This window comes from Cibotium barometz, chromosome 7, assembly GCF_041138505.1.
Source record: "Cibotium barometz isolate CiBa-2024 chromosome 7, ASM4113850v1, whole genome shotgun sequence".
Taxonomy (NCBI): Eukaryota; Viridiplantae; Streptophyta; class Polypodiopsida; order Cyatheales; family Cibotiaceae; genus Cibotium; species Cibotium barometz.
Genome location: NC_141052.1, coordinates 29,111,007 through 29,136,402, shown reverse-complemented (window position 1 = coordinate 29,136,402; position 25,396 = coordinate 29,111,007). Strand labels below are relative to the sequence as shown.

Here is a 25,396-nt window from a genome sequence, read left to right as displayed (position 1 = left end):
AACCACCAAGGCAAGTACCACCGCAAGAAATAACAGCCACCTGTTGTGAAAGAAGGAGAACCCACTTGGAGGAGAGGCCTGGCTGCAGTGGAGAGAAGATGGCCCACGTTTGCTGTATGCTGTACACAGGCGCCTGGCTGCAGTACAGTTGCTGCCTGTAGTACAGATGCGCAGCCACCTAGGAGGGAACAGAGATGCGACCTGAAGTGGGGCAGCCGCCTGTGAGGAAGGGCACCTGGCTGAAGTGTGTGCAGTCGGCTGGGAGAGTATAGGAGCCGCCAGCAGTCAGGTGTAGTCGCCTGTATGAGCAGCAGCCTGTAGGAGATGGCGTAGAGGAAGCAGCCACCTCAAAGAAGCATGCGCAGCCTGTGTGTAGCACACCTGCAATCTGTGCTGACCGCCTGTAGAGAGTTTGGCGCAGGCAGCAGCAGCATAAGCACCCCCAGCAGCAAGCGTAGCAAAACTCCAGCCGTCAGGAAGCTTACGAGGGGTGATGAAGCAACGCCAGGAAGAAGCGATGGGATTTTTACGCTTGAAGGGGTAAACCTTTTTAATAAAATTTAATGTGAAGGTACAACTCAAGATTTCCACGCTTGCATGAAAGGGGACTAGTGGGGGTTGGTGACCATGCCCACCCCCACACTCACTTAAAAGTGAGGCTCCCCACCTTGGCCCCAAAGTGGGTGCCCAAAGGGGGTGCCCACTTTTAAATAAGTGTGAACCCCTAACCTTATAAATCAAAGGGTTAGAATTTCAAACATTAAAACAACATGTGTAACATACTTACCACCTGTTCACACGCACTGAAACTTGTCAGAATACAGGGCAGACTTCACGACTCACTGGCAGGCGTCCCCGCTCAGTAAGTAACACGTCAGGCAAGCAAACACACAAATACATGTCATGCGAAAACAGTTTCAAACATGCAAAATATGTGTGCATGTGCAAAAAGTAACATGGACATATCTCCCGTTCATGGAACATGTACAAAATATCTGTCGGCACAAAACTGGCACGACATAAAACATAAAAACCTGGTCTTCCTATGGAGTGACAGTCCCATAGGTAAGACACAGTTCCAGGCACGAGTTTCCCTATGGTGTGACAGTCCCATAGGTAAAACACGGCACGAATACTGGCTCTTCCATGGCGTGACAGTCCCATGGATCGAACACAGTCCAGGTCATACACGGGTGGCACTGATCTGGCTCCCGTCCATACGACACCATCCTGCTAACACACGGGTGGCACCAGTCTGGCTCCCGTCCATGTCAGCAAAATACTGGCCTCTTCACACGAGACACCGGCCTGGCCTCAAGTGAACGAGACGCAAAAACTAGGAATGGACCAAATGGTCGGCCAATTGGTGACATCCCCCCGGGCTTCTAAAGAGTTGACCTCAACTTAAAAGCCTCAAGATATGCCTGCAACAATTGCGGATAATCTGCAAAATAATCCTCATTTACCCATTTGGCATCAATAGGCAAATAATTTTTAAACTTCACAAGGTATCTCCTGGAAAGCTTTCCTGCAGGTAGCTTTCTCTCCTTGTGAAAAACAATCTGTTCTGGCTGGAGGATCTCCTCAAGCTCTTCAATTTCTGGCGGATCTTCTGTGACAGGCTCATCAGGATCTGGCCCCACATATTTCCGAAATAGACTCACATGAAAAGCATTGTGAATCTTCCAATGACTAGGTAAAGCAAGCCTGTAGGACACTTCATTGATCTTGTGAATCACGTTGAAGGGTCCATAATAGCGAGGAGAAAGCTTAGGATATGATCCTTCTCGTCCTGGCCTCTTCCGAAGCCTAGCCTTCTCAAATTTCAGCAATACCCAATCACCTTCTTTGACTTCCATGTCCCTTCTATGCTTGTCAGCAGCCTTTTTATGCTTATCCTGAGATCTTGCAATGGCTGTCCGCACCTGACCAAAGGCAACATCCAAGTCACGAACATATTCATCAGCTGCAAAAATCTCATCCTTAGTACGAAGGATGGGTGGCAGGACCACTCGGCCATAAATAATCTCAAACGGAGCCTTTCCTGTGGAAGCATGGATCGTATTGTTGTAGGCAAACTCAACAAGTGGAAGATACTTCTCCCATGCACTCTTTTGATCTGCCACATAACATTTCAATAAATCCAACACAGCTGAATTTGCAGCTTCACTTTGGCCATCCGTTTGGGGATGATAAGCTGATGAAAACTCAAGCTTAGTGCCCATATTATCAAATAAAGCCCTCCAAAATAGGCTTGTAGTCCTGGGATCTCTATCCCCAACAATGGATTTAGGCATACCATGATGCTTGAAAATGTTAGCAAGAAAAAGCTTTACCATATGATCAGCTTTAATGGTTTTCTTGACGGGCAAGAAGTGAGCTTGCTTGCTAAATCTGTCCACAATAGTCCAAATAGCATCATTCCCATGCTGGGATCTAGGCAAATCCATGATAAAATCCATCGTGATACTTTCCCAAGGTTGCGAGGGAATAGGCAATGGCTGAAGCAAACCTGGAGGCTTTTGCCTGTCAAATTTCACCTTTTGGCAAGTAATACATGCACGCACATAAGCCTCAATGTCTTTACGCATGCTTGGCCAAAAGAAGTACCTCTGAATCATGCGAGTAGTAGGCATAATACCTCTATGACCAGCATATGGTGGAGCGTGACATTCGTCCACAACCTTTGGACGCAAATCCTTCACCACACATAGGCAATTATCCTTCATTAGATAACCCTCGTTGATAACATAAGAGGCATGTGAATGACCAGCCATCAAATCAGTCCATATATGGCAAAAATCAGCATCCAAATGATACAAATCTCTCATAGCAGATAGATCTCCATGAGAGGCCACTGAGACTGCAGCAATATAAGGCCTCCTAGATAGTGCATCGGCCACCACATTTTTCTTTCCTGGAGTATGCACAATCTGAAAATGAAACATGGAAAGAAAATTTGCCATTCTCATCTGCTTCTCTGAAAGCTTGGTTTGAGATAGAAAGTATCTCAAGCTTTGATGATCTGTCTTGACTACAAATTCAGCCCCAAGAAGATAATGTTTCCAAATCTTTAAGGCGTGAATTACAGCCAAGAGCTCTTTCTCATAGATATCCATATGAAGCTCAGCATCATGCAAACGACGGCTCTCGTATGCAACTGCATGCCCTTCTTGATTTAGGACAGCTCCTATGCAATCACCACAAGCATCACATTCAACCACGAATGACTTGTGCAAGTCACGAACAATCAATACTGGACCACATATGATCGCATGCTTGAGCTGCAAGAAAGCATCCTGTTCCTTTGAAGTCCATTTGAAAACAGTTTTCTTCTTTGTGAGATCATATAGAGGAGTGGCAATCATAGCAAAATGCCTTATGAAACGCCTGTAATACGAACATAATCCGAGAAAACTACGTACTTGATGTACGTTTTGCAATTCGGGCCAATTCCGAATAGTCTCTATCTTTGCAGGATCCATTGTAACTCCATCCTTGGATACAATATGACCCAGATAATGAATCTCTGAAAGGAAAAACTCACTTTTCTTGGCATTGACGAAAAGTTTATGCTTCCGCAACTCTTCGAACACTGTGACCAAATGAGTTGTGTGTTCCTGTTCATTCTTGGAGAAAACCAAGATATCATCAAAGAAGACTCCTGTAAACTTGCGATGGGTTCGGAATATCCTATCCATCATACGATTAAAAGTAGCAGGAGCATTGGTGAGACCAAAAGGCATTACCAAGAATTCATATAATCCGAAAGCTGTCCTGAATGCAGTCTTATGGACATCTTGTGGCACCACTCGGATCTGGTGATAACCACTCTTCAAATCAAGTCTGCTAAAGCAAGCTGAGCCATCAAGCTTATCCAAGATATCATCAATACGTGGAATAGGAAATCTGTTCTTGATGGTAAGCTTGTTCAAAGCTCTATAGTCTACACACATACGGAATGATCCGTCCTTCTTTTGAACAAGAAGCACAGGAGAGCAGTAAGGTGAGGAACTGGGCTGAACCAAACCTTTCTCTAAAAGCTCGTTTACCTGCTTCATAATTTCTTCTTGTTGTGCAGCACTCACTCGGTATGCGGGTTTGTTAGGTGGAGAACTACCTGGCACAAGATCTATACGGTGATCTTCGGGCCTTTGGGGAGGTAATTCACCTGGCAATGAGTCAGCAAAACAGTCTTTGAATGCATTAAGAAAATTCAGCCTATCATTAGACATAGCATCCACATTTTGATGATTTGGCACAAGACTATCACGCACAAAAACCAAGTACGCTGAAAGACTCGTTTTCATTGCTTTATTAATTTGGATGTGTGATACAACTGGGATAGAATCCCCTTCTTTGCCAGCATCAATAAAGTGCATGCGGCCTTTATGCATAAAAGAAATCATATTGGACTTGTAGTCTTTGCGGGGCTCAAGCCTATGGTGCCATGGCTTGCCCAACAATACATCACATCCATTCAGAGGAGCAACTAAGAAATGCTCATTATCAAGATAGCCCTGAATATGGATACGCAACTTCCCAATCAAAGGGGTAACCTGCACCTCTTTGCCAATAAATGCAGCTTCGGCTTCAATCTGAGGTCCCATGTTTTCAACCTCAATACCCAATGCAGCTGCCATTTGCATAGAGATGAAATTGTCAGTTGCACAGTCATCAAACATAAAGAGTGCGGGCTGATCCTTGATTTGCCCCCAAGCCTTGCAAACCATACGCTCTTTAGCATCATGTCCTGTATTACCTTGCACATCAGGAACTGCATGAACATTTGCTTTGGTGTGCTTGTCCTCGTGCTTTGGTTTGCGATCTGGGCATTGCCGAAACATGTGGTCTTTGCTACCACAAGAAAAGCATTTTCCATCCTTAGCATATTGCTCTCTTTGCTCCGGAGTTAATCCAAATTTGTTCTTCCTTGGGCCCTGTTCTTTGGATGTGTTATTTTCAGCTTTACCACCCTTGTAAGGCTCCCGGAAGTTCTTTTTAGATGGCTGTCCACCCTTTTGCTGATTTGGGACAGCCTTGTCCTTCCCCTTGGAACCTCCTTGATCCTGCTTGATCTTGAGCACCAATTGCTCTGTAGCAAGGGCAGAAGCTGTGAGTTGTTGCAACGTATGTTTTGGGTGTAATTCAATACCCGATCTATAAGCAGGTTGCAATCCAGAACGAAACTTCCTCTTTCTTTCATCCTCTGTGATTAGCATGAAGGGAGTCACTTCCAGCAACACTTTCCAAAATTTGTTAACATACTGTTGCACACTCTCATTATCTTTTTGCTCCAACCTATCCCACTTTTGAGTGAGAGTTTGCTCTGCATTGGGTGGCAAGAACTGAGCATAAAATCTATCTTTGAATTCCTTCCAAGTAGAGATGGGATCCTTGGTGATCTTTTCGGTGATCCACCAATGGGCAGCAGTGCCTTTCAGAAACATGCTAGCATGGCGCACCTTTGATTTTTCTGTAAAGTCCTCATCGCTAAAAGCAATGTCGAACTGTGCCACAAACGCTAACACCTTAGAAGCATCATGTTCACCATGAAAGACATCAAATTTGACAGATTTATCACCTGCTTTGAATTCCTTGAGCTTCCTGGCATGAGGCTCATGGTCCTCTCTTTTTCTTTTCCCCTTATCCAACGGGGTAGCCCTGTCTGCATGGGCTCCATGGGCCGTCATAGAAGCTTCATGGGGCACGGTGGCATGTGCTCCACGAACTCGAAGCTCAGATGCATGTGACTTACCTGCATATGGCATAGTCTCTCCATGAGACAACTCAGAAGGCAAAATTTTTCTGGAAGCAGACCTGTCACCATGAGATACATATCTTGCATGCATGTGACTTTCGTGCCCTCCATGAGCACTGGCATACATAAATCTATCAGGCTTAGTGCCTTGGGGAGAGGATGCATGTCGAGAGGTGACAGTCACCTCTTCCTTTTGCATAAAAGATTTCAGCCTTTGGGATGCGGGATCTCCATACTTCAAACGAGGTGGATTTCTGAATTTTAGCTCTCCGTCATCCCCCTCTTTGATATCACCTTTGCGAAGGAGATAGGCAAGTGCCAACTCCCTTGGTTTCTTGCCCACTTCATGAGCCATTGACTCAAAGGTTACATCAACCATAGCATCAGCCTTCCTGGCTTCAATAGCACTTTGCAGATGGGGATCTTCATGCAAAAACTTCAATTCTTGCTCTTGAGCCTGCAAAAGTTTTCTCATATGTTCCATTTCAGCTCTCATAGCATTAGGGTCTTGTTCAAGCATAACTGTCTTTCCTGGAGACAGTTGACCCTTGGATTCACTATCCATAACCCTTTCAAGGGGCTTGTGTCTTCCTCGCAGGGCATCAGACCCACGAGAGGCACTAGATGGACCCCTCGAATTTGGTACTTCCAAAGGGTTGCCTTGGCTGTCCATTGTGTTCAAAGTTTGCTAAAAGCGGGATGTCCAGTACACAGGTTCGTTTCCCCACTAGGAAGAGGGAAACAACCGTGCTCTGATACCAATGAAACCGATCCCGTCAAGTGGGAAGGACTCCGTTGGACACCCACACGCTTAAAAGCACAACTTTAAAACCACAAATTTGAAATGGACAACTTTAAAACAACTTGAATTTAAATGAACAGAAATGGAAAGATGGACACCAGCACTGGGGCCGGAACGGGCCGACCCCCCCCTCAATATATGATATATTTATTGGGAGTATTTAAAGAATACAATGCTCCATGGGTTCTGAGAACCAGATAATGTCCATGTACATATGAAAACAGTACCAAACAAGTAACTCGAATTTCGCTGTAGAAGCTCGAAGCAGATCGACCACTAGTGTGGTCCAATCGCTACGGTCCTGTGCTTTCACTGGACTCCGCAGAGAGCGCCACACTGGTGTTCCGAGACCACGCACAGACAGGCGCTCTCGTACTAACGCCTGGCTCTCCCGATCTCAGCACCTTTGGACCGAGGTTCGCCCATATAGCTTGGACAACCCGGCACCGAACGGGTGTAGGCCGAGCGGGACGAATCTTTTACCAGATTTAAACATATAATACTTTACTCAAATCTGAAAATCACTTACTTGTAGATGGTTGATATGAAACCAATACTTGTAGTATGATGAAGTCTTCCAGGTGATGCGAAGTCCCTTTGATGAAGACTCAGTCGCCTCGTGGTGAACCACCAAGGCAAGTACCACCGCAAGAAATAACAGCCACCTATTGTGAAAGAAGGAGAACCCACTTGGAGGAGAGGCCTGGCTGCAGTGGAGAGAAGATGGCCCACGTTTGCTGTATGCTGTACACAGGCGCCTGGCTGCAGTACAGTTGCTGCCTGTAGTACAGATGCGCAGCCACCTAGGAGGGAACAGAGATGCGACCTGAAGTGGGGCAGCCGCCTGTGAGGAAGGGCACCTGGCTGAAGTGTGTGCAGTCGGCTGGGAGAGTATAGGAGCCGCCAGCAGTCAGGTGTAGTCGCCTGTATGAGCAGCAGCCTGTAGGAGATGGCGTAGAGGAAGCAGCCACCTCAAAGAAGCATGCACAGCCTGTGTGTAGCACACCTGCAATCTGTGCTGACCGCCTATAGAGAGTTTGGCGCAGGCAGCAGCAGCATAAGCACCCCCAGCAGCAAGCGTAGCAAAACTCCAGCCGTCAGGAAGCTTACGAGGGGTGATGAAGCAACGCCAGGAAGAAGCGATGGGATTTTTACGCTTGAAGGGGTAAACCTTTTTAATAAAATTTAATGTGAAGGTACAACTCAAGATTTCCACGCTTGCATGAAAGGGGACTAGTGGGGGTTGGTGACCATGCCCACCCCCACACTCACTTAAAAGTGAGGCTCCCCACCTTGGCCCCAAAGTGGGTGCCCAAAGGGGGTGCCCACTTTTAAATAAGTGTGAACCCCTAACCTTATAAATCAAAGGGTTAGAATTTCAAACATTAAAACAACATGTGTAACATACTTACCACCTGTTCACACGCACTGAAACTTGTCAGAATACAGGGCAGACTTCACGACTCACTGGCAGGCGTCCCCGCTCAGTAAGTAACACGTCAGGCAAGCAAACACACAAATACATGTCATGCGAAAACAGTTTCAAACATGCAAAATATGTGTGCATGTGCAAAAAGTAACATGGACATATCTCCCATTCATGGAACATGTACAAAATATCTGTCGGCACAAAACTGGCACGACATAAAACATAAAAACCTGGTCTTCCTATGGAGTGACAGTCCCATAGGTAAGACACAGTTCCAGGCACGAGTTTCCCTATGGTGTGACAGTCCCATAGGTAAAACACGGCACGAATACTGGCTCTTCCATGGCGTGACAGTCCCATGGATCGAACACAGTCCAGGTCATACACGGGTGGCACTGATCTGGCTCCCGTCCATACGACACCATCCTGCTAACACACGGGTGGCACCAGTCTGGCTCCCGTCCATGTCAGCAAAATACTGGCCTCTTCACACGAGACACCGGCCTGGCCTCAAGTGAACGAGACGCAAAAACTAGGAATGGACCAAATGGTCGGCCAATTGGTGACAGAAGCCATGAACCTACCGCCAAGCTAAGGAGCAGGAGGGAATGTCACATGCACTCTACACTCACTGCATGGTGACAAGATGGCTCATCATCAGCAGTGCAACAATTGTACAGTATTAGAACCCAGTAGGATGATATTTGTCATACGCCGTGACCCCATTGTACATCCTCAGTCCAGGATAAGTCAGGCACGAGCTACGTAGGTCATTCCTCAGCCTTAGCGGGTCAGTGAGTCAGTCAAGTCCCTTAACCCAAAGCCTTAGGATTTGCATCAGAAAGCACTCTGCATCCTGCATAATATGCATTCATATGCCTGTGCATCATTTAGAACATCCCAGAAGCCTTAGGAAATTTACTAGGATTTATCTGGTATTTTTTCCATATTTTTTGGTATTTATTTAGCATTTATTGTCATTTATAAATATAAACTTTATTAAATAAATGACCAGCCAACTTGACCAACCTCTAGTTAGTATAAATAGGCTTGCATAGGGCTTAGTTTCTCATTCAGTCTTCAGTGTGCTAAGAGCTTTCCTCCTCAGCCCTAGGAGTTCCCTTGCCTTCAGCACTAGACTAGTCTCATCCAACCCTTGGAGAGCTTGAGTTTGCTTCAGCCAATCTTGGTTCTCCAACGCATGCATCCTTAGCAGTCCCTACAGCCATAAGCGCATCAGTTTTTGCATGTGAATCAGCCGCCTACACATCAGCCTGCATTTACAGATCTGCAGCACCTCCAGTTCAGCGTTTCTGTCCAGCAGCAGTCCTGTAGCAAGCGTTTCAGTCCAGCCTCAGTTCCACGCCAGAAAACAGCCATTCAGCCCTGCGTTTGCAGATTTCCAGCAGCCCCTTTCATACGTTTTCAGTCCCACAGCAGTTTACATCAGTATTCAGCATCATCCAGTCATACACCAGCCCTCTGGTGAAGGTGACACAGCATTCATAAGCATTTACAGCATTCTAACATAGCTTAGAACAGTCCACCATCTCCTTTTCTCAGCCTCAGGTGTGCAACCCTTCCTCATGCCCTTGGGAAGAGTGCATAGGCTCGAGATCACTTCATCGAGGTGTTTCTACAGCCGTGTACAGTTCAGCCAAGCTCCGATCCTCCGAGATCTTGCGTTTGGCTTATCTACAGTCCACAATCATTCTCTCTAAAGAAATAAAGCAAATACTATCTCGTTATCGGGATAGGGGGCCCTTCTGTGGGTAATTCGGGACCCAATCTGGTGTACAGTTCTCATATATCTCTCTCTCATCTCTTTAAAGTTTGAAGTATTGAAATGGATTGCTAAACTCACGAAACTCAGGATACAAAAGATGGTGTGAGCATTTGTGTGACAGGATCTTCCAATACAAAGACTTCCGCTGCATATCACAACTCGTCCCGAACTGGACTCACATGGGACCAGTTTTCCATCCCAGGTCCTGCATCTTCTATACAGATATGTCTACGTGGCATCCAAGTCCGGGATGCACGTGACATCCCCTTCTGCGTAACTTGACGGAAGCTACATAGCCCATAGTCACAGGGGACGTGGGGGACGGACCCCTGGGACAGGGGAATGTCGTCCCATAACGCGCGGGAACGGAACCGGACAGGGGACGACCAGGGGACGTGTGAGCCCACGCTGCAAGAAGGGGACGGCGATTCCGGGACGGCGGGATGGCAGTTCGTGTGGGACGGAGCTGGACGGGACGGTCAGCGGACCGTTGCGCCTGTAGCCGTTGCACCCTGTGGCCGTTGGCGCCTAGCCGTTGAGCAGCCCTCCCCACTTGGCCCATGGCTATAAGAAGAGCCCCCATTGGCAAGGCTCAAGCAAGGCTCAAGCAACTTGCAAGGCTCCTGGCTCAAGCTCAAGCCTCAACGCTCCTCAACTTTCAAGGCTCAAGTGAAAAGCTCATTAGCAATTTGGCTCAACACTCCTCAACTTTCAAGGCTCAAGACTCAAGTGGGTATTGGACAACCCGGCAAGGCTCCAGCTCTCCTCAACCCTCAACTTTCAAGGCTCAAGAGGCATTGGGACCTTGGGTAAGTTGTAATTTCAAGTTCACTTGTAGTCTTGTTGCTCTCCTACACTCACCTCTTGCTCTAACCTCTCCATTGGCAAGCCTCTCCTACTCTCGAGTCTCACTTCCATTGCTCAAGGCTCAAGTGACAAGCCTCTCCTACATCTCTCTCCTACACTCACGGTACTCTTGCTTTAGCCTCCTACATCTCTCTCCTACTCTCACCTCCATTGCTCAAGGCTCAAGCCTCTCCTACATCTCTCTCCTACACTCACGGTCTCACCTCCTCTTGCTTTAGCCTCTCCTACATCTCTCCTACACTCACCTCCATTGCTCAAGCCTCCTTGGCACTTGCCTCCATGGCATCTTCATCGCGACCATCCCCGCACCTCGTTCCGGCGGCGCCAATACGAATAGAGGAAGGAGGACCAAAGGTTGGTCTTGGTGGGAAGAGGTCAACTCCCGGAAGTGGAGGAGGCTCTCGCCCATGGTCCTGCAAGCTATGTCCATATAGGCGAACGGGTGGGGCGGATAAAGTGAGAGCTCACCTCTTGCATGAGCCCGGTCATGAGGTCCGATTTCGTGATCAGGTCACACCGAAGACGAGAAGGAGGCTTCTTGAACGTGTTGCCGCACATGAGGCCTTGGTTTCAAGGAGGAGAGTGCCGCATGTGGCCGTGGATCCCGCAACACTAGTGAGGCCATCCCAAGGTTCGGCATCCCCATGTGCATCCACTTCATCGGCACCCGTGGGCGCATCACCCGCCCCACAAGAACAGGCCCCAACACCATCCTTCTCCATGCCGACTGCATCCACACACACGCCGGCAAAGTACTCTTGAGGGTAGTTGGGACCCCAAGAAGAAGGAAGAGGTGGATACGGCCATAGCCCGCTTCTTCTTTCATGACCACATTGCTTTCCATGCTGCCAGGTAATCAAGAATTAAGATGTCTAGCTTAAGATCTATCATTTTACAATGTTCCTCTTACAAGTTACTTGAACTTTGAACTTTGAAGTTGATCGGTTATTAAATTATTCATTTTTTTGTGGATAGATCGGACTACTTCAAGGTCATGGTGAAGAAGATAGGGGAGTATGGTCCAAACTATACGCCCCCATCATCGGAGTCCTTGCGCACCACATTGCTAGAGAAGGAGAAGAGGCTTGTGGAGCAAGCAACAGAAAACACGAAGCGACAATGGGCAAGGAATGGAGTGTCCTTGATAGCCGATGGATGGAGTGATACGCGGAAGAGGTCCATCCATGGCCTTGTCGCATATTCCCGCGGTGAGATGTACTTCATCGCCTCACATGATGCTTCTAGGACCGGGAAGAGTGCTGATGTGCTAGCAGCAGAGTGGGCTAGTGGCATAGAGATCATTGGCCCATACCTAGTTGTGGGCTTTGTTGCTGATGGGGAGGCTTCAAACAGGGCAGCCGGAGCGATCATTGAGAGCATGTACCCCAACATCACCGTGTCATTTTGCATGGCACATTGCTTAAATAATCTCTTGAAGGATATTGGGGACTTGCCATGGATCCGGCCTATCATCCAGGTGGGCAACCAAATAGTGACATTTGTCACAAACCATTTGTTCCTACACCATGAATTCTCCAAAAAATCTAGCCGTCAGCTCCTCAAATACTCAGATACGAGGTTTGCCTGCAACTTCTTGATGCTCCACCGATTGAAAGAGTGTAGTGGTGCGTTGAGACAGTTGTTCATTAGTGACGAGTTCACTTCTTCACCATTGGCTTCCACTGAGACAGGAGCTCTATGCAAGGAAAAAGCAGAGAGCCCTTTTCTCCTTATTTTGTGAGTCGTGAGCTGATCGGCCTGTTCCAAAGCAATCCACCAAGTTCACATCCTCACTATATAAGGAGCCTCCCCATTATTCACTTTCTCATCCAATCCCTTGCACATTGTTCAACATCTCTTGCTGGCTATTGCCATTGTAAAGTTGATTGCTATTATAAAAGGTGATCTTGTCCACAAGCTCTCTCTACTCTCTCTCTTGTTCAGTTTATGCTTCCGCCTATGCATTCTCCAACATTGCGCACCTTCATCTGGGACTGAAACAATGTTTAGCCTTGCTAAGCCTGATGCTCTCATACCAATATTACACGCAGAAGCTCTAGGAGTAGGAGTCTTCTTTCAGCCCTAAAGGAACATGCTGATGCAAAACGCATGCAAAAGAGAGAGAAAAGAGAGAGAGAGAGAGAGAGAGAGAGAGAGATAGCTGAGTATTCAGTATATTCATAATGTACAAAAAGGTTCAAGTGTCTTTGCAGCCATAGGCTGCCTTCTTGAAAAGGTAGAAAACCTAGTCTAAGATCCTATTATATGACCCAGCCAAGCAAGGGCTGAATGGTCAAAACAATGAGCAAACTTTGCCTTTTATAGACTGGAAAAACCCTGATGGACTGGCCTGGTCAGCCAGGTCCAGGTCCAGGTCCAGGTCCAAATCTATGTGATTCATGCAGCCAAGTCTCTCATATTCTGGCCGATAGCAACACCACATCTTCCATCAGATAAATCCCTGCCAAAACAGCAACTCATGCTCCTAAACTCTAGTCTTGATCTATCTTTATCTGGTTGCTCTCCTCATGATTAGCTTTGAGCTCAACCAATGTATGTCTTGCACATGACAACACGTGTCCTCCTGTAAACCTTGTTCACATGGCCCTTGTCCAAGCACTTCCTGGTGGTGTGCAAAAGTGAACTCCCACAAATCCAGGTCAACCTACCAAGAACAGTCAATAAAATCATGTGTACCCCGTCCTCTGTTCTTGGACAATTTCCCATTCCCAAAGCCTATACAACATAACATGTCGAGCATCCTGGTCATAGTTGCATGCAATGAGAACGGATGATGTCTCAGCGACAGAATTGGCAACGAAAACGGATGATGTCTCCGCAACGTGGCTTGGAACTAGGAAATGGAAACGGCTAGGAAACATGTCTTTAACATTATATAGTAGGTGTAAATAGAAATGATGAAAATAATTGAAAGAATTTGAGGAGAAACTTGAGATAGATCATAATTCAAAAGAGATAATAAGGAAGATTGGAAAAAAATCAAAACTTGGTGGGGGGAAAAGTGTGGGAAAAATCCTTAGGTGAGAGATTAGGAATTAGCAAATGGAAACAGAAAGGGTACGGAGTTTCCGAAAAAATCCTTAGGTGAGATTAGGAAACAGTGAATGGAAACAAAAACGAAACATATAGAGAAACGAAGTTTCCACAATTTTGGCTAGGAAATGGCCCTTTCCTATTACTATGGTCCTAGTGTCCTCCACAGCCTGTCCACATAAGAGAAGTGACCACATGGTGACAGGGATATACAATTCTGATGCTATGCCTCATAAAGAATGGGACCCTATCTGTAGTGTCCCGCTCCCTGCCACTCTTTCACTCCCCCAAACTGTTACAAGCCGAATTGACAGTTTTGTCCCATTTTTGGGTTTTTCGCAAAGAAGTGTGAAAGGAAGGCCAAGTATATAAGACAAGAATTGGACCTAATCCTACACTAATCAATATACTAAACATTTTACTAATACACTTTCTTGGAGAGCTAATTCAAGCTTCCATGGAACCCTTGGCTATGTAGAAGCACACTTTCTTTTATCTTGTGCCCATACAAGGAAAGGGAGCTTCCATAGGCTTGCATTAGGCTTTGGTGAGTGCCTTGAGGCTTCAAGAGTAGTCATACTCCTACCATCGACATGGTGGATCACAGATAGTCTAGCTGAGGGCTTGTATGAGTAGACTCTGGTGGTATGGGACAATAGGGCTGATTTAGCATGGATTTGTGGGAGTGAGCTTTAGCCCCTGGCTCAAGGGAGATCTGCAGTCACAGACCATCGTTGGATGGTGGGCTTGCCTACACCCTTCTACGTTGTTTGTACTAATCTTGTGTTTAGCTTGTGATTTAGATGATTTCCTAGGAGCATAGTCACAGGGGACGGAGGGGACGGCAGCTTGGAACGCGGGGACGCCGATTCGGGACGGACCAGCAACGGGGACGGACGGACGTCCCCCATGGCACGTTTCTCACAGGGGACGGCGACGGGGACGGCCCAGGGACGGGGACGCCGGTGAGGGACGGACCTGTGAGGGGACGGCAAAGAGACGCCTGCCGTTTTTGGCCGTTGCGCTTCCCATTTCTAGCCGTTTATGGCTGTTGGCCCTTTGAGGCTTGTTTGGCCCTCTCTCTCTCTCTTGCCCTTGAGGCTTAAGTTTGAGGCTTGGGCCTTGGGCCTTGGCCCTTGAGGCTTGGCCCTTGCCTCTCTCTCTCTCTCGCTTGCCCTTGCCTCTCTCTTGCCTATCTAATATCTATATATAGAACAAGGCTACAAGGCTACAAACATGGAGTTTACTGTTTAGCGTAAACGGCCCTTCGGGCCGGGGGGGAGTCATCTCCCCCCCGGACCCCCTGCAGAGAGGGGCTCACGCCCCCCTCCGCACCTTCCCCCAAGTAGGCTGGTGGAAACTGCGCGCCGCAACGGACTCAAAATTTACAGCCCATATGCAGTAGGTGTATAATAACTCACCGCATATGCATGTAGCCTGATTGGCAGTGTGCCAACCTTCTCCAGAATCGTCTCATGCTATCTGGCCACAATCGGCCACCATCCGGTGTTTAAACCGGGACCAATCAGGTGACCCGTGCTACTCATAAATGCCTTCTCCTCATATAGGGGGGGCACACAAAGTAGAGTTAGCCGGTGCCTGCGTAGTTACCTGAGGGTGGAAAAACTTTTAAAAAAAAGTATTTTTTGAGTGCCGTTCCCTCCCCCGTCCCCGTTCCCTACTTATGGCCGTCCCCCGTCCCGTCCCCGTCCCCGTCCCCGTCCCCCGTTACCGTCCCCCGTTCCTTGTGACTATGCCTAGGAGAATCTTTATCCCCCCCCCCCTTCCCCTCCAAAAAAAAAAGCAAAAAAAACTCGCGCAATGCGCTAAAATCATTGAATCCATTGAAACTACTCCCCATTCCCTCCCTCAAGTCATGATACAATTTAAATAGACCTCACTCAGGAGAGTTGATGATTCCAGGGCTGCTTGGGAGTGCATGAAAATCCTCCTCTCCTCAAGCAAGAGCTCCCATCGTTATTATGGTCATCTAGAGGCGAGACCACCATAGCTCTTTTTCCCCTTTTCCCCCTTCCATGATGTAACATCCCTCGAAAGGGACCAGCCAGGGAGGAAGTGGCCCCAATCCTATTCCCCCTCCACCTTTCCCCCTGCCCCTTCTTTTTGTTTTCCCAGCATAAATGATTTCTCTAGTGTTATGGATAGGTATTCCCTCTACTGTATGTTTTAACAAATACTATGGTGAAATTATTTATCTGGTGTTATGTATAGGTATTCTGTCTGCTGTATGTTTTAACACATATTAATAGATGGAGAGGGGCAAGAAGGGGGGAAGAAGAACAGAAAGATAGGCATCGGTCACCTCAACATGTAAACACAAAACTGGACCTCCCCTATGAAACAGGGAATGACAAAACCAAGGTTATCTGTTGTGTGTTCTTGCAGTGTTTAAAGAGCTCTACCGCACCTCGTGTTATTTGCCGAACTAGTTGTCACTTGTGTAGCCCTTAGAACATGCAACTGCGTCTCAGACTGCTTTTGTCATTTGGATGTTAGCTCCTTCACTAGGTCTTTTCCATGGCGCTAAAAATCAGGTCCGCAAAGCTACACCTTTCCCTCGATTGAGCAGCTGCCTAGGTGCTGCTCTTGACCCCTTAGCCACATCTGGTTTATTACACATGCTGCATCATCAAATCTGCCAGACCCTGCATAAAGATTTGAAAGTGTTACAAACGGTGCTGGATCCTCCAAACACAAATCACATGCCCACTTTGCAGCACGTTCTCCTCGCTCCAGATCAAGCTGGCTTCTGCAGGCACCTAGTAATGTCAACCATGACACTGCAGTAGGTCTTCGTGGCATGTTAAGAATCACATGCTCAGCCACATCAAGTCGACCTGCTCTAGTTAGGAGGTCAATAAGACAGTTATAATGATCTACTGTGGGTGTAATGCCATGCCGTTGCTTTATAGAAGCCAAAACATGACAAGCTTCATCCACCAGACCAGCATGGCTACATGCAGAAAGAATCTCAGCATAGGTGACCTTGTCTGGATCTTCACCTTCCTTTTGCATTTGTTCAAAGAAACGGAATGCTTCCTTGCCTTGTCCATGCTGGGCACACGCTGCAATCACTGCAGTCCATGAGACCAGGTTCTGCTCTGGCATTCTGTTGAACACCTTCCTTGCACTCTCAAGGCTGCCACACCTGCTGTACATTGTCACAAGGGCATTTCCTACAGCAATATCTGTCTCAAATCCACCTCCCAAGACATAAGTATGTGCATGCTTGCCATGAGTTAAGGCTGCCTGATTGGAACATGCACAAAGCATGCACAGAATGGCAACCCTGTCTGGCTTTATTCCTTCCCATTGCATTCGCTCAAACAATAGCATGGCATCCCTGGCCTGGCCGTGCTCCGCATAGGCTGCAATCATAGCCGTCCATGAATACTCATTCCGTTCAGGCATTCCATAAAACATCACGTATGCATCTTGTACACTGCCACACTTTCCATACATGTTCAGAAGGGCACTTCCTACCACCACATCTGACTCAATTTTGCTGCCTGCAAGAAGGGCATGTATCTGATAGCCTTCAGTCAGAGCTTCTTGGTTAGCACATCCCATAAGAATGCTCAAGAAAGTGGTTTTGTCTGGTAAGAAACCTTCCTGTAGCATCTGGTGAAAATGCCGAAGGGCAGGTTTGCCTAAAGCATGCTGACTATATCCAGAAATAAGGGCATTCCAGGCTAAGAGGTCATGCTCAAGCATAAAGTCAAAGACTTCTTGCGCATCTTCAAAGCTGCCACATTTGCAGTACATGTTGACAAGACTGCTTGTAATGTCAATATCCAACTCTAAGTTACTGCTCATGATGTGTGTGTGCAGCCTCTTGCATTCCTTCAAAGCTGTGTGGTCAAATCCAGGCAAAAGACTACGAAAAGTAACTCTGTTTGCCAATGCACCTTCTTGATGCAACCGGTCAAACAGTTCAAATGCTTTCCGTCCTTGACCATGCTGGGCATATGATGTAATCATAGCATTCCATGAGACCGTGCTCCGTTGAGGCAAATTGTCAAAAAGCTCTCTGGCTTTCTTCAAGTTACCACACTTGCCATACATGTTGATAAGTGTGTTCGCCAGCACGACGTCTGACTTGTACTCACTGAGTACCAGACGGGCATGCATCTGCTTACCCTGGATTAAGTACACATCATTGGCACATGCGGAAATCACACCGATGAAGGTCACTTTGTTAGGCATTGCCCCTTCCATCATCATTTGATCAAAGAGTATGATGGCATCATGTCCTTGACCATCCTGGGCGTAACCCAAGATGATTGCATTCCAAGAGGCGTCAATCTTGTGATGTATTCGATAAAACATTGTTTTTGCATCTTCAAGATGACCACATTTCGCATACATGTTGACAACAGCATTTGCCAAGACAACATCCAATTCAAGTTCCTGTGTCATTATCAGAATATGTATGTGCTTACCAGTGGTGAGGGCCGCCTTTTCAGCACAAGCCGAAAGGACGCTGGCGAAGATGAACTTGTCTGGCTTGACTCCTTCCAGCTGCATATCATCAAAGAGCTCAAGGGCCTCCTTGAAGCATCCTTGCCGTGTGTACGCCGTCATCATGAAATTCCAGGAGAAAGGATCTCGTTTACACAGTTTAGAAAAGAGATCGCATGCATCCTGTAAGACCCCACAGCTGCCGTACATGTGTACGAGCAAGTTTGCCAAGAGTCTGTTCTGCTCGAGTCCATGTGTGATGATGTGGCTGTGGACACGCCTGCCATCAAGGAGAGCCTTCTCATTTCCACAAAGTCGCAAGATAGCGGCATAGGAAGAGGAGCTAGAGAGATTGTCGAGAGTGTCCAAGCGATCAAGGTAATCTGTTGGGTCCGAGCTAATCGTAGATTGCCCTCGCGCAGGGTTTAAGAAGAGTGGCTTTCTCACCAACAATGCTTCCACCCATGATCGAGGCACCATGCAACAAGACCTGTCACAAGGGCTCTTTCTCAGCTGAGTTTAGTATATACCTGGTTATACCAGCCAGCCTATGTACGGCATTTGTTGATGTGTATTCACACGTTATTGGCTACCGGAGTTTAAGCATTCAATGTTTGGTCAAATCTTGTGTTTCTTGGCTTAATCCTCTACTAGACTAATTGCTATTGATGGCCTTGAAATCATTTGAGCTCATTTGAACTCTAAGGCCCTCAGATATACTCTGTTTTCTGTATACAAAACAGAAGATTAATTTGCTAATCAGTGATTAATCAATACTAATCACTATATTTTGGTACAATTGAGGTTTCAAATTAACCATTAAGTATCTAATACAGATCCCTATAACTTCAGATTGCAATTCCGAGATGGTTTGATACTCCAACCATTCCGTACAAATTGGTTACCCTTGATTTAATGTAATTTCTGGTAAAATTATGCTGATAAATTTATGGTAATCATCATCTTGCATTTAACCCTTGGTTAATGCCTGCAAATCACACTCAAATTCAAGATTATTCACAGCCAGAGTTGCATTTGGGAATGTGCATAAGAATGAACGCTATATGCATTATGTATTGGGCACATTACATTATTGTAAAAATGGGATCAGACACTGCCCTTGTCCAGAATAAGGTAAGAGGTAAGACCTCTCGCATAGATTTGGGTTTGCATTACATAATGATACAAGATAAACATCAAAAGCCCAAAAGAACTGTCAACAAAACATTTAAACATGTTGCTCACATGGAGCAAGAAGAACTGACAGACAAGCTCATGGCCCCAGCCATGAAAGAAGAAGAACATCTCTTTCCAAGAGAAGGATCCACACCAAGAAGAAAAGCTAAAGGAAGCATTGAAGGAAGACATGGACACGAGAAGAGAAGCTGCCACAAGAAGACTGAAAGAAGAGGAAGACATGGACGCGTGAAGAGAAGCTGCCCCGACAAGAAGATTGAAGACAAGAGAAGATGTGAGACTCCAAAGAGTGAGGAGCCATGTGAAAATCTCTGAGAGAGAGAGAGAGAGAGAGAGAGAGAGAGAGAGAGACCCCACAACCCAATGTAAATTATCAGATTACGATTAAAAACAAGTATCCAATGCCCTACATCGATGAGTTGTTTGACTGACTCAGTGGCGCACATTATTTTTCTAAAATTGAGCTTAGGTACCACCAGGTTAGGATCAGTGAATAAGATGTTCCCTAAGACTGGGTCTAGAACTTAATTTGGGCATTATAAGTTTTTAGTCATGCCATTTGGTTTGACTAATGCACTAGTGACATTTATGACACTGATGGACAATGTTTAATGTCCATACTTAGGAAAATTCATAGTGATCTTCCTAGATGACATACTTGTTTACAGTAAGTTGAGAAAAGAACACGTAGAGCATTTATGCTTAGTGTTCGAATGACTTAGAAAGAATAGGTTATTTGAGAAGGAAAGCAAATATGAATTCTTTGCTAAGGAAATTCATTATCTAGGTCATATTATATCCGTTGAGGGAACATGGATGGATCCTGAGAAAGTAGATGCTATTCTCAAATGGCATGATCCAAAAAAACTTAGAATAAGTATAAATTTCTCTAAGTTTGTCGGCAGTTGGCGCAGCCAAGGCGTCACCACCATAACACGTACTTACCGGCCTATCGTACTCACTTATGTAAGCGTGTTTCCTGTTGTGCTACTTTGTTACCTTTGCCCATGCTAAAGTGAAGCTCTGTGGCCCCCTACTGATGAAGCGTGGCCTCAACAACTCCCATGCTATGCTATGCCTTCATACAACCATTTCCTTCACACACCCCCTTCTATAAAAGGACTTGTGTGCCACGCTGCATAGCCAATCCTGCCACAACTTATTAAAGCACAAAGACTAAAGCATAGTTAAGGGCATGTGCCAACACCTTCAACCTCAATAATGATGCACGGGCTTAGAGAAAAAAAGAGTTCAATTCAAGACTAGAGCAGCTATTAATAGCAAAGAAGGTAGAAGGACTCAAGAGAAAGGTAAAGAAGGAACATCAGAATCCCCCGAAACATCAGTAGTAGTAAGTATTTGCAAAAATCATCAGAAGAAAGAGATTTACACAAGTGGTGTGAGCGCTTGTGTGTGTTGCACAACCAAAGAACAAGCACTTTCTTGTGTGCGCAGGCACACGCGACACTGATGCCAAGGCAAACAACAAGCATCCATTTGATGTTATCTTCTACGCTCTTGCCTCTCATGTGCATGTCTATGAGCATTTGGGGAGATACGAGAAACCTCGAGGTATCTAGCAATGTTCAGAGTGCCATTAGCTTCAAGGTTCCATCGACAATGCATCATGTCATGGGCTTTGAGCTTCCATCGACAGCCACACTCCGAGACATATCGGGTAGTTGGTTCCATTCGTGCACTCCATAAAGTTAAATTTTGTATAGTTTTTGTAATTTTTATTTATTTAAAAAAATGACTTCGAGCGAGGGTAGCATTTCTGTCTCAACAGAGAGTTCTGGAGGTATTTCTTGAGTATTATCACCTATTTCTGGCCTTACACAAGCCGAGCTTGCCTACATGTAGCAATCTGTCCTTGCACATCAAACAAAGGTTGTTTGTCCCCCATCCACCTCTCGACTTATCGCGTAGGAGCCGAGTGGTGTAGGGGGCACGGCCTTGAGCTTGTCCTTGTCCTCCATAGACGACCCCATGATTCCCACAAAGACTAAACTCAACCCACTGATAGTCGACTAGTCCATAGAGACTCGCAATACATTGTTGGACTGAGCACACAAATGATGACCTCCTGAACAAGGACAAGTTTGCTGACACAAAATCTTGATGCTCAATTTGAAGCTGATGTCTCTGACCAAGAGGTCTATTGGGAGTCCATTTGGAGATTTTTTCCAAACCCCAAATCTTAGAACAAAATTAAAATAAAATTTTAACCATCCTTAGGAGTTTGCACTAGTGTTTAGACTCATGCAACAACCAACCACTCCTATTGCTAGTGTTGCATCTTCTACACCTATATAGAGAAGAGTACAATTTACTTCTTCTCAACAAGAAGTTGGGACTTCTATAGGGCTCAAGCAGTCCATAGCGTTTGCTAGGATCTTCAACGATCTCTGAGCTTTGGGGAAGAGGAAAAGGAATGCAACAGAGACACAGTAAACATTTGTTGAAATATATAAGTGAATAGGGTGTGTGGGGGAACAAGCTCTTGGTTAGAGGCTGTAAAAGAGAATCTGTAAATGTGAGAGAACCTGTGAAAAGGTGAGAAGAATCTACTGGGAGAGAATAAAGGTTAGCATGAGAAGATTTAGGAAGTGTGGAGATATTCTGGGAGAGGTGGAGAGAATCAAGCAAAAGAGGTGGAGTGAATCAAGGAGAAATCAGTGGGATTAGATGCTTGGATGTAAAGTCTATAAATTTAGGCATTGGCCTAATGAGAATTTGTTGGTTTTTTAGTATCCATGCCTACATTAAGCTATTAGTTAATTACTCACTAATCACGTCTTAATTATCATCTAATCACTTTGTTAATGATATTGATTCTAGCATTTGATCCACCATAGGTCATCACATTGCTGTAATTTTAACATGGTATCAGAGCCAAGCCTAGAATCCATCAAGTTTATGAGCCCATCATCTAGTTAATTAGGATTAGTAGATAATTAGGAAATAATCAATTTTTTAGTTATTTTCAAGAAGCTTTCTGTACCCCCAGCCAGTGGAGGAGCTCCCTCTCCTTGTAGGCTCAACCATTGCCCAAGCCTTTTTAGGGACTTATTCTAGACTCAAGGACCTACACACAGCCCAAAGCAATTGAACCAATTCAGCGCAAAACGCCGGTGGCAGCACGATTTACAGGCGCATTTTTTTTGGAGAAAATTAGTGATTTCTACTTCATCAAATCAAATGGGTCTAATTCCTCTTAGCCCCGGGGGTTTTCAAGAATGCTCTACAAGTTGGTGAAGTCAGAATTTGATTTGATCAAGTCTACAGTGAGATCCAAGCTCTTCATCAAATTTGCAAGTGACTTTTGAACCAATAAAATCTTATCTTCTTTTTTTGGAGCAAGGTTACGTTGGGAGTGATCCGAATGCAGCTCTAATACCAATGTCAGACATCTGACATAGTTGGAGAGGAGATAGAGCTCTTGTTCACCACCCAACCATAGAAGAGTGTGGATAAGCACCACACTACCGGGCTTATATAGTGGCCTACCTTCCCACACTTACTCGACCATCTACCCGCCGGGCAACCTAGACACCCTCACCGATTACACTCTGGAGATCGGGCTCCATATCCGATCAAGCCCTATGTAGCCTGTTTACAAGCTACGTATCAGAACCTCTAAAGCTAAGTCTAACAAACGATTTGGAGATTTAGAACCTTGATTAGGTTAGCCTAATTGAGTGATTAGGATATCATTAAGGTTTCTCTTCCTTCTTTCTTCCTTTGTTGCTCAGGCCAAGTATTAAGTGAGGTAGAGAGTGAGGAATGTTGGACCCAGATGGAGATTAAAATAGGATTAACATTTGATTAACAAGGTAGGATTAGGGATCAATCAAATTTAACAATCAAATTTGATTAACAAGGTAGGATTAGGGATCAATCAAATTAAACAAAGGACATGAGATTACAAGGCATACTTTGCAAAGACCAGGCATACTTTGTATTATGAGAATGGACATGAGATTATATGAGAAGATTGGGCATACTTTTCATTATAATAATGGTCCTTTTTACAGGAGAGACCCCCCTTATACACTCCTCATCAAATCCCCTCATTGGACCACCTCCCCCCCACAAGGATTAACATTTGATTAACAAGGTAGGATTAGGGATCAATCAAATTAAACAATCAAATTTGATTAACAAGGTAGGATTAGGGATCAATCAAATTAAACAAAGGACATGAGATTACAAGGCATACTTTGCAAAGACTAGGCATACTTTGTATTATGAGAACGGACATGAGATTATATGAGAAGATTGGGCATACTTTGCATTATAATAATGGTCCTTTTTACAGGAGAGACCCCCCTTATACACTCCTCATCAAATCCCCTCATTGGACCACAAGGGAAAGGTTTTCAAATCTCTTGTCTCTTATGATCACTACTCCACCATGGTGGGTCATCTATATGATGGGAGGCCATCCCCACCACTCAAATTTAAATAAGTCTAAATTGCAATCCTTCAAATACAATTATAAAAGTAGCACTCCATCCCTTTCATTACAATCCTTAAGTAAGGTGTAACTAGTACCATCCCTCTCGAGGCAAAATATCTATTGTAAAATCAACAAGGGTTCCTCGAACGTCTTCATCTTTTATTACCAAGAAACAATATACATGGGGAGGATGTAGAAACAATATACATGGGGAGGATTAGAAACAAACACACATACGCGCATGCATGCACATATGCACGCACACGTCTACTAAAGACCCAATGGGTCTATGAGACAAAAAGTGTTACATACGTTCCATGTGTAAACACATAGAGAAAAATTATCCATGCATATCCCATCTAGATTCAATTAAGAAAGGATCCTTAAGTCCTTTAAATATGGATCTATATTAGATGATGTCTAAGTCTTGGTCTTTTCAATCACATTGGGACTACCCATTCCCATATGCATATATCATGGCATATGAATACCCTTCCAAAAGTAATACAAGAATCATACAATTTATATTTCCACCTAAACTTAATCCTAATTACATGATAAAAATTTTCATCGCTAAAGGCATAAAGCTCAAAGATTATACTTGACATGCATTCCTTGTTGCAAGATATAAATAATATTAAAGAAATAAAGAAACATGTTATAAAACAATCAACCATTCATACTTATGCCCTAAATTTAATGAACTCAACTCATGAAATAGATGAGGTTATCCTTTCTATCAGAACCAAATCTGACCATAATCTAATGCCTTACTCATTTCAGTCCTTAAAGATCGAAGATAAACCTTATACTACCTAGCCTTGAAACGCCCATGCAAATAGCTTAGTTTATACTTTACAACATATTAAAAACCAAAGGTACATGAGATTACAATTATCATCTTCAATATACAGTTACATCACTATAAGAATCCCTATGCATAAGAGGTGGTTCACACTTAGGAGTTTTTTGCTCATAACTTGAGCAAACGAACTTCGATTTGTGATCCGATTGAAGCGTTGGATTCGTGGGTTCATGGTCTACAAGAAAGCAGGTGTCATGGTCTACAAGAAAGCGGGTAGAATGGCTCCTTCACAAAAGCACCAAAATATCACCTCGAGAGACACGCACAACAATGAGTCTAGAGAGGTTTGTCCAGATGCTGCCCCATCTCTCCCCTTAGGAGCCCCACAAATAATTAATGACCAGGTTAGCTTGGTCATGATGCTGAGGTTTGGATCGAAGCAATGGATGATTATTTCTCGGCTACCGGTATTGGAACGGCAAACCAGTCCATGCTTGCACAATTTTGACTCACTAGGGATGCTAAGCTTTGGTGGAAGCAATTGTGCCATAACAAGGGAGTCACTGAACACTCCCAAACATGGGAGTATATCAAGTAGGTTGTGAAGGAACGATATCTCCCACCATCTCATGAATCCATCAAGATGAATGTCCAACTAATGTACATTCCAACCATTATGAGCTGCCAATGCACAAATGCTACAAATGGTAGTCATACGACAAGTGGGAGCAAAGGTCTCATCAAAATCAAT

General features: G+C 45.1%; 2 protein-coding genes across 2 annotated transcripts; one reads left to right on the top strand and one right to left on the bottom strand.

Moving 5' to 3' along the window:
• Positions 1 to 10,924: 10,924 nt before the first annotated feature.
• Positions 10,925 to 12,386, top strand: LOC147636864 (uncharacterized). The gene is made up of 2 exons (XM_086800980.1): positions 10,925 to 11,397; positions 11,621 to 12,386. Exons 1-2 carry the CDS (start codon positions 10,925 to 10,927, stop codon positions 12,384 to 12,386), a joined length of 1,239 nt encoding a protein of 412 aa, XP_086657106.1.
• A 3,611-nt stretch (positions 12,387 to 15,997) lies between these two features.
• On the bottom strand, positions 15,998 to 18,726 carry LOC147636863 (pentatricopeptide repeat-containing protein At4g13650-like). The gene has a single exon (XM_086800437.1). It carries the CDS (start codon positions 18,659 to 18,661, stop codon positions 16,265 to 16,267), a length of 2,397 nt encoding a protein of 798 aa, XP_086656563.1. The 5' UTR covers positions 18,662 to 18,726; the 3' UTR covers positions 15,998 to 16,264.
• Positions 18,727 to 25,396: the final 6,670 nt, after the last annotated feature.